The sequence below is a fragment of the Podarcis muralis genome, chromosome 7, assembly GCF_964188315.1.
Source record: "Podarcis muralis chromosome 7, rPodMur119.hap1.1, whole genome shotgun sequence".
In the NCBI taxonomy this organism is placed as follows: Eukaryota; Metazoa; Chordata; class Lepidosauria; order Squamata; family Lacertidae; genus Podarcis; species Podarcis muralis.
This window is the reverse complement of record NC_135661.1, coordinates 76053493-76068805: the sequence shown is the minus strand read 5'-3', so window position 1 is coordinate 76068805 and position 15313 is coordinate 76053493. Positions and strand designations below refer to the sequence as shown.

Below are 15313 nucleotides of genomic sequence, written 5' to 3'. Positions count from 1 at the left end.
ATTAGTTGTAGTTTCCAGCTCACTTTCAACGGTAGCTGCATGTAGAGCGCATTGCAGTAGTACAAACGGGAGATAACCATAGCATGCACCACTCTGGCAAGACAGTCCATGGGCAGGTACGGTCTCAGCCTGCATACAAGATGGAGCTGGTAGATAATGGTTCCTCATCATCCTGGGGAAAAGTGACAAGTGGGGTGCCACAGGGTTCTGTCCTGGGCCCGTTCCACAGTTTTATAGATGACGTGGATGAAGGAACAGAGGGGATGCTCATCAGATTTGCAGATGACACCAAATTGGGAGGGGTAGCTAATTGCGCAGAAGACAGAACCGGGATCCAAAATGACCTTAACAGATTGGAGAACTGGGTCCAAACTAACAGAATGGAGATCAATAGGGACAGATGTAAGGTTCTAAACTTAGGCAGGAATAACTAGCTGCACAACTGTAAGATGGGGAACATCTGGTTTGCCAGCAGTGCATGTGAAAAGGGTCTAGGAGTCTTGGTAGACCACAAGCTTAACACGAGTCATTGTGTTTTTTGCAGCAACAAAAAAATAAAAAAGCTATTGCTCTTCTAGGCTGCATCAGCAGAAGTGTAGTGTTCCAGTCAAGGGGAGTAATAGTCCTACTCTATTCTGCCTTGTTCAGACCACACCTGGGGTACTATATCCAGTTCTGGGTGACACAATTTAAGAAGGATGTTGACAAGGTGGAATGTGTGTAGAGGAGGGCAACCAAGATGATCAAGGGCCAGGAAACCAAGCCTTATGAGAAATGGTTGAGGGAGTTTGGTATGTTTAGCTTGGAAAAGAGGAGACTGAGAGGAGATATGAGAGCCCTCTTCAGATATCTCAAAGGCCACATGGAGCAAGCTTGTTTTCTCCAGCTCCAGAAGCTAGGACCTGAACCAATGTTGGTAAGAGCTGTTCAACAGAGGAACAGACACTCTCAGGTGGTGAACTCTCCTTCCTTGGAGGTTTTTAAGCAGAGGTTGGATGAGCTGAGATTCCTGCATTGCAGGGGGTTGGACTAGATGACCCTTGGCGATACCTTCCATCTCTACAATGCTATGAATCCTTTCCAACCAACTGCTACCTAATACTTTAAACGGGAGATTGGACCTGGGAGCTTCTGGGTGCAAAGCAAGTTCCCACCCAACTTGGTTACAATAAGAAGCCTTGCAGCAATCACCTTTTTTGTTATTGGTGTATTTATGCATATCAGGCACTAGAGCTATTGAACAAATTAGCAAATAAAAGTAATACAATTACTGTTCATTTCAATTTTGAGCTGCAGGAGTTTGTGGCTAAGTGGCCAAGCTACAAATCATCAAGTCTTTGTTTTCAGTCTTCCATTTGCCACAAACTCACCAGGTGGTTTTAAGGAGGATCACCTCTCTTGGCTTTAGACCCAGCCCCACTCATCTACAATAAGAAGATAAACAAGGAACCTGTGGGTGATGTTGGGACTCCAGCTCCCATCAGCCTCAGCCAACGTGGCCCATAGCCAGGGATGATGGGAGTTGTAGTCTAGCAACATCTGTAGGTCAACAGGTTCTTCAAGAAGACAAGAACTTTGAAAAAGATTGGGGAAAGTTTATAATTTACCTATGAGACCACTGCAAGCAGGTTAAAACATTAACAGAATTTTAACCACACTTGTAAAGTAACGCAAAGTATGGATATTTTAGAAGGATAAAAGTTTGGATAAATATTGATATGCAGTTGTAAATATTAACATTAGGACCCTTGAAAGGGATGAGGGGGGGAGTCAAGAGATTCAGAGCAATCTCGATATTTGGATTTTGAACTGATGTTTGTAATATGTTTATATTTTTCAATAATAATAATAAAAAAACCAACCCCCCCAAAACCCAGGTTATTCACTGCTGCTGTAAAGATCACAAGGCAACTGCATGCTAAGTGCTTTGCACCTCTGAAAGTGATATGCAACTGCTAAGTACTGTTTTTCTTCGATAGCAAAGTTTCCACCTTCCCTACAAAAGTGAAATTAACGCAAGCACACCAAGGACAAGTTTTCAAAAAAAAAATATGTTTTATTTTTTAATACCATTTATAAAAAATAACTGTTTTTAAAAATCCTCGTTATTCAATTTTCTTTCTTTTTTTAAAAAAACACACATCAACAACCATTAAATAGCCCTTATTATTAAAATACAGCAAATAAATAATATCACACTCCTTCATTTTCCTGTAGAAAGGAGCTCCCAAAACTCCAATGGTCAACATTACAATTTAAAAAACAATAACAGAGAGGTGGTTAAGGGCGACTTTGACCCTCCCCTCTCAGCCACAATGCCAATTTCCTTTCCAGGTGAAAGAAACAAAAACAAACAAAGCGAAAACCAAGGCAGAAGTTTCCAGCTTCTGTCCCACAACTGTAAACTGTGTTTCTTCTGTAACCATCAAGTGTTCACAAGTCAAGATAAGACATAGCACTAAGGGATTTCTTTTTCTTGCAGGAAAAAGAGAGAGAAGAGAGTCCTTTTATGTCATGCAAGATTCATGTGTGTCAAGGTCTGGTCTCCAGTTCCATCAAAAGGAACCTCCTTCTTTTCCCAGTCAGATTCAACCTGTTGCATGCGTCAACTGAACAGCAACCATTGGCCAACATCCCTCCATCCTTGTCTCTCTGCTCAGTGGCTGCAGCACTCAAGACTTGGATCTGCAGTGGCATTTCAGTGCAATGAGATTGGTTCCTGTGCGTCAGGTGTCCCTGTGGGGTTTCGCATCACCCAGCTGACCCACCCCAGAGATGGCTGCATTTCAAGAAGGAGGGAAAGGCACGGCATTTGGCTTTTTTTGGAACGTGGAAAAAACCCTCGAACACTATATAAATAAACTGAGGTCAGAAACATCTCCCAGGACCTAGACCGTTAGCAGCCAAAGAGGGAGAGAAGAGGAGGCTAGGAGACCCTCATGCCTTGTTGGGTAAAAGATCTCCTCCCTGAGATTCAGGCAACCCCGGGGCTTCTAGTCCTAGAAGAGAACCCAAGGCGTGTGTACATCCACTCTGCTGACAGACCACATGATGGAGTGGAAACTCACAGGACACTGAACTCATCATTTCTTAGCCAGGAGTGGCTCCTACGAGATAACTCTTCACTCCTAGACCTTGGGTGAGCACCCAAGTCCTTACTGGTCCGAGATTCTGTCTTACAGTCAGGTTTCAGAACCCCCCCAGGCCCTTCACACCTGAACACTATAGAAATCCACCCGTTTCCGGCAGCATCTCCGCACCCACAGCCAATAAAGCATGATCATGAACGTCCAGTAGCCGACATAGATGGCTGAGCCAATGAGCAGGTACCAGATCTCGGTCTGCTTGGCCTCGGTTGTCCAGTCAGCCAGGGCCTCCTGGTAGATGGTGTAGACCAGGCCTCCCAAGAGCAGCAGGCCCCAGATGGAGACAGGCAGCAGAGGCATATAGTTCCCCACCATCTTCTTCCTGCCCGAGGTGCCCCAGCTGCTCTTGTTCATCGTGATGATGGCGAAGTACTTGGCGGGCAGCAAGCCGCCCATGTAGAGCACGGCGTAGAGAGACATGAAGATCATGATGAAGTTCTTCCTCAGCCAGCAGGCATAAAGGGCCTTCACGCAAGCCACCAGCTGGACGCAGAGCAGCACCCACAGGATGTCCCACAAGTTCCCCCCGTAGAAGAGCCGCAGGACGGTGGCCGTGACGAAGAAGGGGAAGATCCCGGCCACCACCGACTCGTAGGTCATCCACAGGTGGTGGCGGTGCCACCAGAGGGCGTTGTAGAGCCACTCGCGGAAGTAGGACTTGGTCCAGCGAGTCTGCTGCGCCAGCCATCTCAGGAACACGGACGGCGTCTCCGAGTAGCAGCGGGAGCGGGCAGTGTACCTGGTACACAGAGGAGAAAGGAGGAGAAGTTAAGAATATAATATGGTCTTCATTCAATTTCGTCTGGAACAGGAATGGGGAACCTGTGGCCCTCCAGATGTCACTGAGCTACAACCAGTGGCATAGCACAGGGGGCACAGGGCCAGCAAAATGGTTAGGGGCGCAAAATTTCAATGCCCGGTTCCATCGCTGGGCTCTGCTGAAAACGGCTTCTCCATGTGAACCAGGAAGTGACCTCTCCAGACAACAGAATGACTCTATTTTTCTTAGCTCTGCAACTGTGCATGCCTACTCTGTCCATTTCTGTCCCTCCCCCCTTCTGCGTAGCCCCGGGCACTGGCAACCCACGCTACACCACTGACTACAACTCCCATCATCCTTGACCAGCAGCTGTGCTGCCTTGGGGCTGATGGCAGCTGGAGCTACCCAACAAGATGCTGTCTCCTTGCACCTCTCCCATCTCCTTGCCATTTTTCATTCTGCATCACCCTTGCTCCAGAAGACCCAAGTCTCCACATGTTCTTACTTGGTGGCATAGCCGATGCTCAGCATCCGGTTGGTGAGGTGCCGGTCATCTCCAAAGGTGCAGTGGGTACCCAGGAACTTCTGATTGTACCAGGACTCTAGAAACTGCTGCAGGAGGTCGTTCCGATACAGGCCTATAAGCGGGGGACAAAACAGGTGAGATACAAACGTAAGGTAAAAAGGTAAAAGACCCTTGGATGGTTAAATCCAGTAAAATTTGACTATGAGATGCGGCACTCATTTCTGCTTTCAGGCCGAGGGAGCTGGCGTTTGTCCACAGACAGCTTTTCCGGGTCATGTGGCCAGCATGACTAAACTGCTTGCGGCACAACGGCACACAGAAACACGGTTTAACTTCCCGCCGCAGCAGTACCTATTTATCTACTTGCACTGGTATGCATTCAAACTGCTAGGTTGGCAGGAGCCGGGACAGAGCAATGGGAGCTCACTCTGTTGCATGGATTCAAACCGCTGACCTTCCAATCAGCAAGCACAAGAGGCTCAGTGGTTTAGACCACGGTGCTGCCCGCATCCCTGATACAAATACAGTCATACCTCGGGTTAAAGACGCTTCAGGTTAAATCTTTTCAGGCTGCGTTCTGCGGTGACCCGGAAGTACCGGAAAGGGTTACTTCCGAGTTTCACCACTCGCGCATGCGCAGACGCTCAAAATGGCGTCACGTGCATGTGCAGAAGTGGCGACCCGCGACCCGCGCGTGTGCAGATGTGCGTTGCGTTCTGCTCAGGTTGTGAACGGGGCTTTGGAACGGATCCCGTTCGCAACCAGAGGTACCACTGTATACAACGGGCTGGTAAAACATAACCAGCTTTCTGGTCAAACGAATAAACTGCTTCCTGTTGAAAATAAGGAGGCGGAACCAACGCACAGGGGAAGCCTTACCCAGGGGGCCACTGATACAAGAAACACAGTCAAAGTAAGACTGGCAGGCGCGCTCGATGTTGAAGGCCATCCAGTACCGCAAGCTGCTCATGAAGCTGATATAGGAGTCGGAGAGGTTGAGGATCCGCACATCCCCGCCGACAGCCCCGTAGCGTTCGTTCGACTCCAGCACCTTCACCAGTTCCAGGGTTGCATCTGGGGCCAGCTTGGTGTCCGAATCGCAAACCTGGGAGAGGCCAAGAGATGGAGATTGAGAAGGGACACCCCTGGAATTTGCCAGAGAGATCTGAGTTGCCAGAAGCTCGATTTACAGAACACGGGGAAAGTTAGCCAGAGCACTCTCACTTTCAAAGGCTGATTCACACATCTGCACAGTCGTCACTGGAGAATTGTGACACCGAGCGATGACTAAGCTTGCGGTGAAATGCCCCAGCTTTGACACTTTCATAGCTTGGTCAACGCCACAATCCTTTCCAGTGTGCAACTGCTAAGTGCACAATAATTAAGTAACGCACATGCATGTGTGAAGCAGCCCAGGGTTTGTGGCAAAACCGGAGAATGTATGGAAAGCTTCCCAAAAAAGCAACATTCGTGTCTGTGACGTGTGATGCAATGGGGGAGAGCACAGAGTGTGTGCAGGGACAGCCCAGCTCAGACGCTGTCTCGGTTTATGTGATTAATTGACTGGCTTGAGGCAAATCAGTCTTTGCTTGCCTTGTCTGTAAAACGGGCGCAATGAATGCAAAGATAAGAATAGGAAAAAAGTTATAAAACATTTTGCACACCCCCAAAGTTAGAAATGACACTTCTTTGGCTAAGGAGTGATGTACAAATGAGGGAGAATGAATGGCTCATATTGCAGAACATTAAGTGGATCAATAGTTTGGTTGAAGATGGCTGGGAAGCAAGGAGTGGAGGGGAACCTTATGAAAACTAATTTGTAAAACACAGTTAATGATATGGATGCAATAATCTGTTACACTGAAAGGGAGACAGAAATTTGGGTTATATGGTTAGCCAGGTAAGAAACTGATGGAGATACAGGTGGGACCTTGAGAGTAGGGCATGATGGGTAGAGGTCAAAGGGCAAAACTTCACCATCTTGATGAGTTTTGCTCCTCATCACAACCCAGGGAAGCAGCTTAGGTTTTGCAAAGTAAGCAACGAGCTACATGTTTAATAAGGCTTAATAAGGATAATTATCATGTTGAACATTTTCCTCTTTCAACAATACTTCTAAGCGGCAATCTCTCTATCCCTCTTGGCATCTGTATTGGAGTTGAAATCATTTCTATATATGCAATTGTTTTAACTGCATTTTTACATGCAGTTTTTAAAAATATACATTTTTTGCGGTATTATGTACTTGCTCTGAGATGCTAAAGAAGAAGCGATGTGTAAACGAAATTAGATAAACAGATTCATGCAGATTGCAGAAGCTTCCCCCTCCCCCTTGGTGAAGAATTGGGGTTTCCTTGGGACAAGGCTTCGATCTCTCCCGCCCCCACCCCCAGAGTGTATACATGAAAGGTCAGCAACTGGAACCTCCAGGACAAATCCACCCTGCAGGCAGGTGCCATCTGGTCCACCCCTTGCCAGCCTGTGAGGCAAAGAGCAACATCTGGATTATGGTGGGATTTGGCAGGAGGCAATTTTGGAAACAAAGGTGGGGCGGGGGCAGAGACTTTGGCTTGCTGCTCCTCTTCCGCTTTGTCAGTCTGGCACTCCAGCAAAATTAGTTGGTGACCAGGGATGCCACCAGAGTTAAGGGCAGCGTGTCGCCCTTCAGAATAAGTTTGAAAGGGTCAAATTAGATATTAAAGCCCAGAGGTAGTAGGAGAGTAGATAGTTCATAGGTAGCATGACTAGGCAAAACCAAGAAAAATAAATTCTGTACCCAGATAAGCTGGACTGTGGAAATTAAGCAAATTTCCAGGTTTTTCTGTATTTTGCACAATCGATTCTGCTTCCCATAGTAAAGTGTTAGGGGCCGCTCCCTTTGACTCGTTGAAGCAAGCTCTCTTCGGGCACTGACTCGCACACTTCTAAAAGGTCAATCTTAACAAGCCACAAGGGCCTGGCTAGCAACCGAGCATTTGTTTTCAAATAAACCAAGTTCGTAGCTCTTATGGCATAAGTCAATAACTGGAGAAGAAGGCGACTCAGTGGGATTTGTGTGGGTCAGGAAACACGAGGCTTCGGTGCCTCGCCTCATCCCATCCCTGTCTCAGAATGCTGAACCCTGCAACCAATGCCATATTTTGGTATTTTTCTGAGCTTCTGCAGAAATCACAGAATGCACTTAAGTATACACTTCAGTGGGTGTCAAGGTCTATACTGAGGAACCACAAGCTTCCTTGTAAGCTGACCAGGAGCACCTTAATGAGGTTAGCAATGGAAGACGCATTTGCCCATAATTACTGATCTTCCAATGTGCAGCCAGAGAAGAATGGAGAGCATATCGTTGAATTGCAGAGCTGGAAGGGACCCCAGGGGTCATCTAGTTCAACCCCAGGATTCTCAGCTAAAGCAACCCTGACCGTCCAACTTCTGCTCAAAAGCAAACGCTGTGCATTCTCACTGCATGCAGTGAGGCACGACACATGGCTAGCATACAGGGCTGTTCAAGAGGTGGAATGAGACAACCATTTCAGGCAGCAGGCACGGGAGACTGGCAAACTCAAGCACCCCTTCCCTTTCCCTCTTAGGGCCATTTGCCCTGCCACTTCTGCTGCTAGCACCTTACCCGTGTGGCAAGGATCTCTGCCTTTCCCACATCTCCTCCCTGCTTTCTGGTTTAATTCCCCCTTGAAGTTCAACAGCCTTTCTCTGCTGCGGGAAATGTTGGCCCAATCCCTATCTCTCAGCCTGACTGGGGTTGTGCTGGAGGACATTGCAGGATGGGATAAAACAAACGAGGAAGCGAGACAACCGGATAGGAGCCATTTACCTGGACGTAGTCCACCGAGTTGCCCAGGGCCTTGAAAGCTGTGTACATGACTTCCCTCTTCCCTCCCCATTTCTGCATGATGCAGACACATCTCTTGGTCCGGATCAGCTCTTCTACGGCCAGCTGCCCAAGGTCGTCCATATCTATTTCACTGTAGACAGGCGGCTCATCCCCGGCTTGGTAACCACTGTCCCCTTCGTCTACATCCAACAGAGGCTGGTGGTGGTAGTTGTTCTCCCAGACGAACGTCCCCACGTCTTCCCCAGCAAAGACCTCTTGGAACATGTCCATCATGTACCGGTCGTCAGGGCTGTTGCCATCGATCACCATGATGACCCGGAGCTTCTCCGGAGGGTACAAGGTTGCCTTGACGGACTCGAGGCACTCACGGAGGTAAGCCGGGTCCTCTTGGTAAGCAGAGATGGTGAGAGCCACCGTCTTGGTGTAGCTGCAAGTCAGTGAGTCCCTCTTCATCCTCTTGTGCTCCAGGAAGGCAAAGAAGCTCTGGATGATGAGGTGGGCCGTGAGGAAGGCCCCGTAGAGGCCAAAAGCCATAATGTGGTACCGGTCGGAAGCCAGCTGGTTCCCCGAAATGTAGGCCCATGCCAATATGGACAGTATGAGCAGCGCAAAGCCGATGGTGACGATCCGACGTCCGATAGAGACAACGGCCTTTGGCAGTATGGTGACATCCATCCCTGGAAGGAATAGTCAAGGTAGTGAGTGAGCTGGATTGTTCTCAGGGGAATTTATTGTCGATGGAATGGGGCCACCCCACAGCATTGTCGATGGAATGGGGCCACCCCACAGTGCTCTCTGGGCAGCACACAAAACCAACACAACAATTACAACACAAAACAAACTATTATTTATTTAACGTTTATCCACAGGTCAAGAATACGCATGGCACTATTCAGAGGCAGTGGGGAAACAAGATGGCTGAAAGACTCTGGGAGCAGGGAGGGCAGATTTGTGCCACCTGGACCCCTAATCCCAAAAGGCCACAGAGGTTTCATGCCAACAGACAGAAATGTTCTGGGCAGGAGAACAGGAGGCGAGTACTATGGCAAGTTGCGACTCACTGGACTTTTCTTCCCCACATCAACAACTTGTAGCATGGGGGTTGTACCTGCCGGCATTTGGGCAGAAGATATAAAGCTGGGACCCACTGCAGATGGCAGAAGGCTGCTAAGTGCACCACCCAGGTGCAGTAATCTCAAAGGGGCAATAAAAAAAATACGGTCTCCCCTTTTGGTTTTACACCCTGAGGAATGGGAACACCCAGCTCTGGACAAATTTAATAAAGACTGCTGTGGGGCTGGTTCTAGAGTGAGAGGTGAAATGGTCAAGGGGCTTTAGTCCCTTGTTGTTTCCCATGATTAACAAAGCCAGAATAAATTATGTGCAAAACTTAGGATTCCCCCCAGTTTGCACAGTTTACAAAAGTCACATTGTTCAGCTTCTTAGCTGCAGAATCTGGACTTCCTGGGTGCATTAAAAATAAATAAATTTCAGCTTTCAATGCACACGGCTCTGGTGTTTACTGTTGGTCCCTAAGAGATATAGAAAATGGCCTCACCTGCATATCTCAAAGGGCGAAAGATTTATGGGCAAAGGAACAACCTCTCTATGGGCTCAGAGCAGTGTCCGATTTAAAGAGGAATGCCAGCTCCAAGGATCATTCTGAGATGCTCGCTTGCAACCAGTGCAGAAGCACAAGAAGGGGCATAAAATCTCTTAGAATGGCAATGGCGCCCACCTGAGAGGTGCCGGAACTGAGTTCCTATGAGTTCCCCCTGGAAAAAAATCCCTGGTGCTTAGACTTTAAAGGCTGTGGTTTCTTGCAAGTCTAGGCACAGACTACAGTGGTACTTCGGGTTACAGACACTTCAGGTTACATATGCTTCAGGTTACAGACTCTGCTAACTCAGAAATAGTTAAGAACTTTGCTTCAGGATAAGAACATAAATCGTGCTCCAGCGGTGTGGTGGCAGCAGGAGGCCCCATTGGCTAAAGTGGTGCTTCAGGTTAAGAACAGTTTCAGGTTAAGAACAGACCTCTGGAACGAATGAAGTACTTAACCCGAGGTACCACTGTACTACCATAGAAGATGCTCTTTCTCCCTAGCCAAAATCTGTCCTCTTGAACCTTTGGGGGGGTGTACACCACCTACAGGCAAGAATGATGTACTGCACCAGAGACCCAGAGTGAATATATCTGCCAAGTTATCCCATCTTTCACATATGGGTGGGCGTATATGCGGACGGCGCCGGCTCCCGGCCTCTAGAGTGAGATGAGCGCACAACCCTAGAGTCTGTCAAGACTGGCCCGTACGGGCAGGGGTACCTTTACCTTTATATGGACCCAACCAGAGGCTGAGCCACGATTTGCATTAAAGCCAACAATGGAACAGGGCTCCTGGCTAGCCTGCAACAACCCCCCACCCCCCAAGAAGAGGGCAATAGCCAATCTCTGTTTGGAGATTGCTGGTTCCACTATTAAATGTTTACACAAGTTTCTCTCCAGGTTCCTCCACTCTAAACTAACCTCCTGGCAGGGGCTCAGGGTAGCTCTATAAAAAATTATTAATAGAGCCAAGGAAGAGGCGTTTTCAAAAAGACTAGAGCAAATGACACCAACGGGTCATTGAATAAATAAATGACAAAGTGCTTGACACAGTACATACCATTTGCACACCCCACTTAGCAAATGGAACAGAAATCCTGTGTTGTTGTTTTCCCCCTTGCTTGCCCCTTCCTGCGACAGCACATGAAAATCTCCTTCCTCCTATTTTAACCGCAGATATCAAGTGAAATCCTGCGCATACTTACCTAGGGATAAGTCTCACGGAACTCAAGTGTGTAGACATGAATAAGATTGCACTGCCAAACCCAGAATTCCTGGCCTCTCAGAGCCGCTGGTAAAATCTAGGGCTTATCCACACCAGACCAAAATGTAGATCCCAGCCCAGTTTTGTCCCAGAAACTTTCCCCCTTTAAACACAGAGTTTTTGATCATTGCCATTTTGGACTTTCCAATGATAAACAAGCAAACAAACACACCTTTAAAGGGAGAAAAGTCCAGGACAGCACTGGGATGACAGCCTGTGGACACCCCCACATCAGTGAAGAAAACCCCCATTTAGTGTCACAAGCCTTTAGGGAGCCCTCTAGCTCATGGGTAGGCAAACCATGGCCTGGGGCCGGATCCGGCCCAATCGCCTTCTAAATCCGGCCCGCAGACGGTCCGGGAATCAGTGTGTTTTTACATGAGTAGAATGTATCCTTTTATTTAAAATGCATCTCTGGGTTATTTGTGGGGAAATAGGAATTCATTCATTCCCCCTCCCCAAATATAGTCTGGCCCCCCACAAGGTCTGAGGGACAGTGGACCGGCTCCCTGCTGATAAAGTTTGCTGACCCCCACTCTAGCTTATGCATTTCTCTGCAAACCATTGAACAGCAAACCCCACACTCTAACCACTATGCACCACTACTCCAATCTCTTCTGCTGCTAGAGCAACCTGAAGCAACATTTGGAACTGGCCTTCCAAAAAGCCTGGTCCCGCACTCCCTCGGTGGTGAACGCACACAACCATCGGCGACCCCAAACACGCAGCTTACGTGAGCCCAGATGATCATACGCATACAGACATACCAGGAAGCCGAATAAAGAGTCGCCCCTGTGGCTTGATAGAACCAGGGTTGGCCAAAGACATTTGGGCGCCGGAGGCGAATCAGAAATTGATGCCTTTCCCCGTTGCAGTTTGAGAGGGGTGCTTTTTTTATATGCAGCCAAGGCTCCTCACACCCCACGGTCTTGATGCGGATCCTTGCTGTGCCCTTCTTCTCAATGCTGATCTTCACTTGGGAAATATTGGAAATCTCTCGCCCATGCCCATTTTCAACCCCCCTTTCTTTTCAACGCTGATCCTCACTGTCCCCTAACTTCCGACACTGATCTTATTTATTTTTATTTTATTTATTAAATTAATTTACCGCCCTTCACCAAAAGATCTTGGGGTGGTTCCCGGAATAAAATACAAGAGAATTAAACCAAACCAGCAAAACAAGACCTTTCTCCCTTCCCACAGACACATTTTAAAGGCTGTAGAGGCTCAGCTAGTTGACTAGGAACCGTTTCGCCTGGAGTCTTAAAAAATATACAATGAAGGTGCCAGGCGAATCTCCCTGGGGAGAGCATTCAACAAATGGGGAGCCACTACAGAAAGGCCCCTTCTCGTGTTTGCCACCCTCCGAACCTCATGTGGAGGAGGCATACAAAGAAGGGCCTCAGATGATGAACACAGAGTCCGGGACGGTTTATATGGGGAGAGGCAGTCTTCACCCTTTTCGCATTGCTGCATTGGAGACCTAGTGATGAAAGAGGCGGCTGACGGGTTTGAGCTTCTTTTCCATCAGCCTCCTCTCTTGCTGCTGTGCCAGAGGGGAGCAGGCAGCAGTGGGGCACAGCGGGGGCAGCGGCAGAGCACGCCCCTCCCAACTCCCCAGAGCCTGCCGCCCGAAGTAGATGCCTCACCTTGCCTCATGGGCAGGCTGGCCCTGGTTAGAATTCCACCACAACCATTTTAGGGTGGAATGGCTGCTATACCCACATTGGGTAGGAGGAAGTCCATTGTTCAAATCCCGACTCAGCCACAAATTCCATAGGCAACCTTCCATCAGCAACCTGAGGTCAATACTGCTGGTCTACCTTTTCCTGGGTTTTTTGTAAGGTTCACTGCTGATGAAACTAACCAGGAAGGCATTTCAAATGAAGGGTCACAACTCATAGAATCTTAGAGGCGGAAGGCACCCAAGAGTCATATAGTCCAACCCCCTTGTGATGTGGGCACTGGCACCACTTTTGCCTCCAATAAAATCCCATCCCAAAAACATTCCCCAAACCGTTTGACCACAGGCAGTGGCACATGTATGTATACCTGAAGGAGCGTCTCCACCTCCATCATTCTGCCCAGACACTGAGGTCCAGCGCCAGGGACTTCTGGCGGTTCCCTCACTGCGAGAAGCCAAGTTACAGGGAACCAGGCAGAGGGCCTTCTCGGTAGTGGCACCCGCCCTGTGGAATGCCCTCCCACCAGATGTCAAAGAGAAAAACAACTACCAGACTTTTAGAAGATATCTGAAGGCAGCCCTGTTTAGGGAAGCTTTTAATGTTTAATAAGTTATTGTATTTTAATATTCTGTTGGAAGCCACCCAGAGTGGCTGGGGAAACCCAGCCAGATGGGCAGAATATAAATAATAAATAATAATAATTATTATTATTATACCATGAAAAGAAAACCCTCCTTTCCACCACTTCTTAAAAGGTACCTTGAAAACTGCAAAGTGCCACCCCTGGAGGATTGCTTGGTGTGATCAGACTTCCAAGAGTGTTCTGGAGTACAGATCTCCCAGCCCAGCTTTTCAGGTATATGTGACAGATCAAAGTACCAACCAGACTGAGATAGGTTCTGCAGGCTCATTAAAATGTTGGCATCCCATCAGCATTCATGCCAACCTATACCAGTCAATGTGGCAGCAGGCTCAGAACTCGGCAACCTCACTATCAGTGTTGTTGCCAGTCCTTTGTGCCAGCTCATTCACAACCAACATTATGATCCTTGGATGATGCTACCGAGATAAACTGGGGACCTTTTTTATGCAAATCAAGACATGTACGTGTCTTGCAGCTGAAGTCTTTTCCTTGAAGTGCACACAGCAAGCCTCCACACGCACCTCCCCAAGCTGCCCTAGACCTGCATGCTCCCACCTTTGCACTGACCACTAGGCTCTACTCCTGCCCCCTGGGAGCAGCTCAATCACGGCTTTTCAAGTCACATTCCAGGTTGCAACCACTAACCGCTACTTCCAGCTCTGTTGCAACAAGGAGTGGAGTTTTGGCAGCAAGCAGGGAGGTGAACACGCACCTTATTTTACTCCTGATAAATCAACCCAGCCTAAGTATTGCAATTGCTCATTTGGATCAGGAACTCATAATTGGCACCTCAAAGTGCATTAAAGCAAAACACAGGAGAAGAGAACTCAAGGAACTTCTAAGCACTCAGTTACCAACTCAAACGGCGAGGAGGGGCAGAAATACATTTTTTTAAAAAGCTTTCCAACTAGTCTCTATCAAGTGATCTGAAGTATTCATATATACACAGGTCACCAGCCCCCACCCTGGTGTTGGGGCTTTAAGATCCAGTCACTCCATCCCTTCAGCAACATTAGAGCTTATTTTTCTAGGTTGGGGAGTGGGGGAAGGAGAGATGCAGAGTTTCAACGCCTCTGAAAATACCACTGCAACTGAAAGCCCTTGAAATATAATACTAACCCAACTGAAGTCCTAATTGCCCCATGCAGAGGGGCTTCTTCGTAGCTACTCTGGGCTGAGTGAATTGCACTCTGCATGTGCTCAAGGGCGCGGTGGCTTTCTCTCTTTCTCTCTTTTGGCACCAATTCAGCATCAGTTTAAACCACTAGCTCACACTCCCCCTCTCTCTCAAAGCAAAAGACGCCCAGGCTCCCTGTCCCACGAGGCCTTGCCCCCACCCAGCCACCCTCCAGCAGCAGGCTCGCTGTCCCGTCTCTCACCTGCGGCGCTGGGGCGGCCGGAGCCCGTGTGCGATCCGGGTTTGGTTGCGGGGAAGTCTGGTTTGTTTGATGTCTGGCGGGGAAGCTTTTGAATCTCGCGAGGTGGGGGGGAGAGGAGGAGGGCGGGTTGGAGGGGAGGCGGCCCCTGACGTGCGTCAAGGCTGGGCTGGGGCCCATCTGATGTCATTGGGATCACTCACGCCCCAGTAATGCCGTTTTAGGGTCTGAGCCCCATCCCGTGGTGGAACACGCCCATCCATTCGCACACGTTGCTTTGCAGCCTCCAAGGAGTCTCCGGCTACTTTATCAACTTTCAAGCTGGGACTTAACTGGAACCGGATTTCCAGGGCCGGAAAAGAGCGCTCCTGAGAACGTGCGGAGTGCACTGCCCCTCGAGCTGCGTAAAAGCGCAGCTGTCCGACGCACTAGGCATCCAGCATTAGAAGGGCGGGATC

General features: G+C 48.6%; 1 protein-coding gene across 1 annotated transcript; it reads right to left on the bottom strand.

The window, feature by feature from the left end:
* Positions 1-2133: 2133 nt before the first annotated feature.
* Positions 2134-15087, bottom strand: HAS1 (hyaluronan synthase 1). Its single transcript, XM_028742511.2, has 5 exons — positions 14859-15087; positions 8262-8959; positions 5312-5537; positions 4412-4544; positions 2134-3885 (listed from the first exon to the last, which is right to left on the bottom strand). Exons 1-5 carry the CDS (start codon positions 15043-15045, stop codon positions 3210-3212), a joined length of 1920 nt encoding a protein of 639 aa, XP_028598344.2. The 5' UTR covers positions 15046-15087; the 3' UTR covers positions 2134-3209.
* Positions 15088-15313: the final 226 nt, after the last annotated feature.

Bases quoted from the DNA above. Each gene is read 5' to 3' on its own strand.
- HAS1 (XM_028742511.2), bottom strand. From the start codon at position 15,045: ATGACATCAGATGGGCCCCAGCCCAGCCTTGACGCACGTCAGGGGCCG. The intron at 8,960-14,858 runs GTGAGAGACGGG...TATTCCTTCCAG, and splicing joins CGGCCGCCCCAGCGCCGCAG to GGATGGATGTCACCATACTG. The intron at 5,538-8,261 runs GTAAATGGCTCC...GGCCTCTCCCAG, and splicing joins ACTCGGTGGACTACGTCCAG to GTTTGCGATTCGGACACCAA.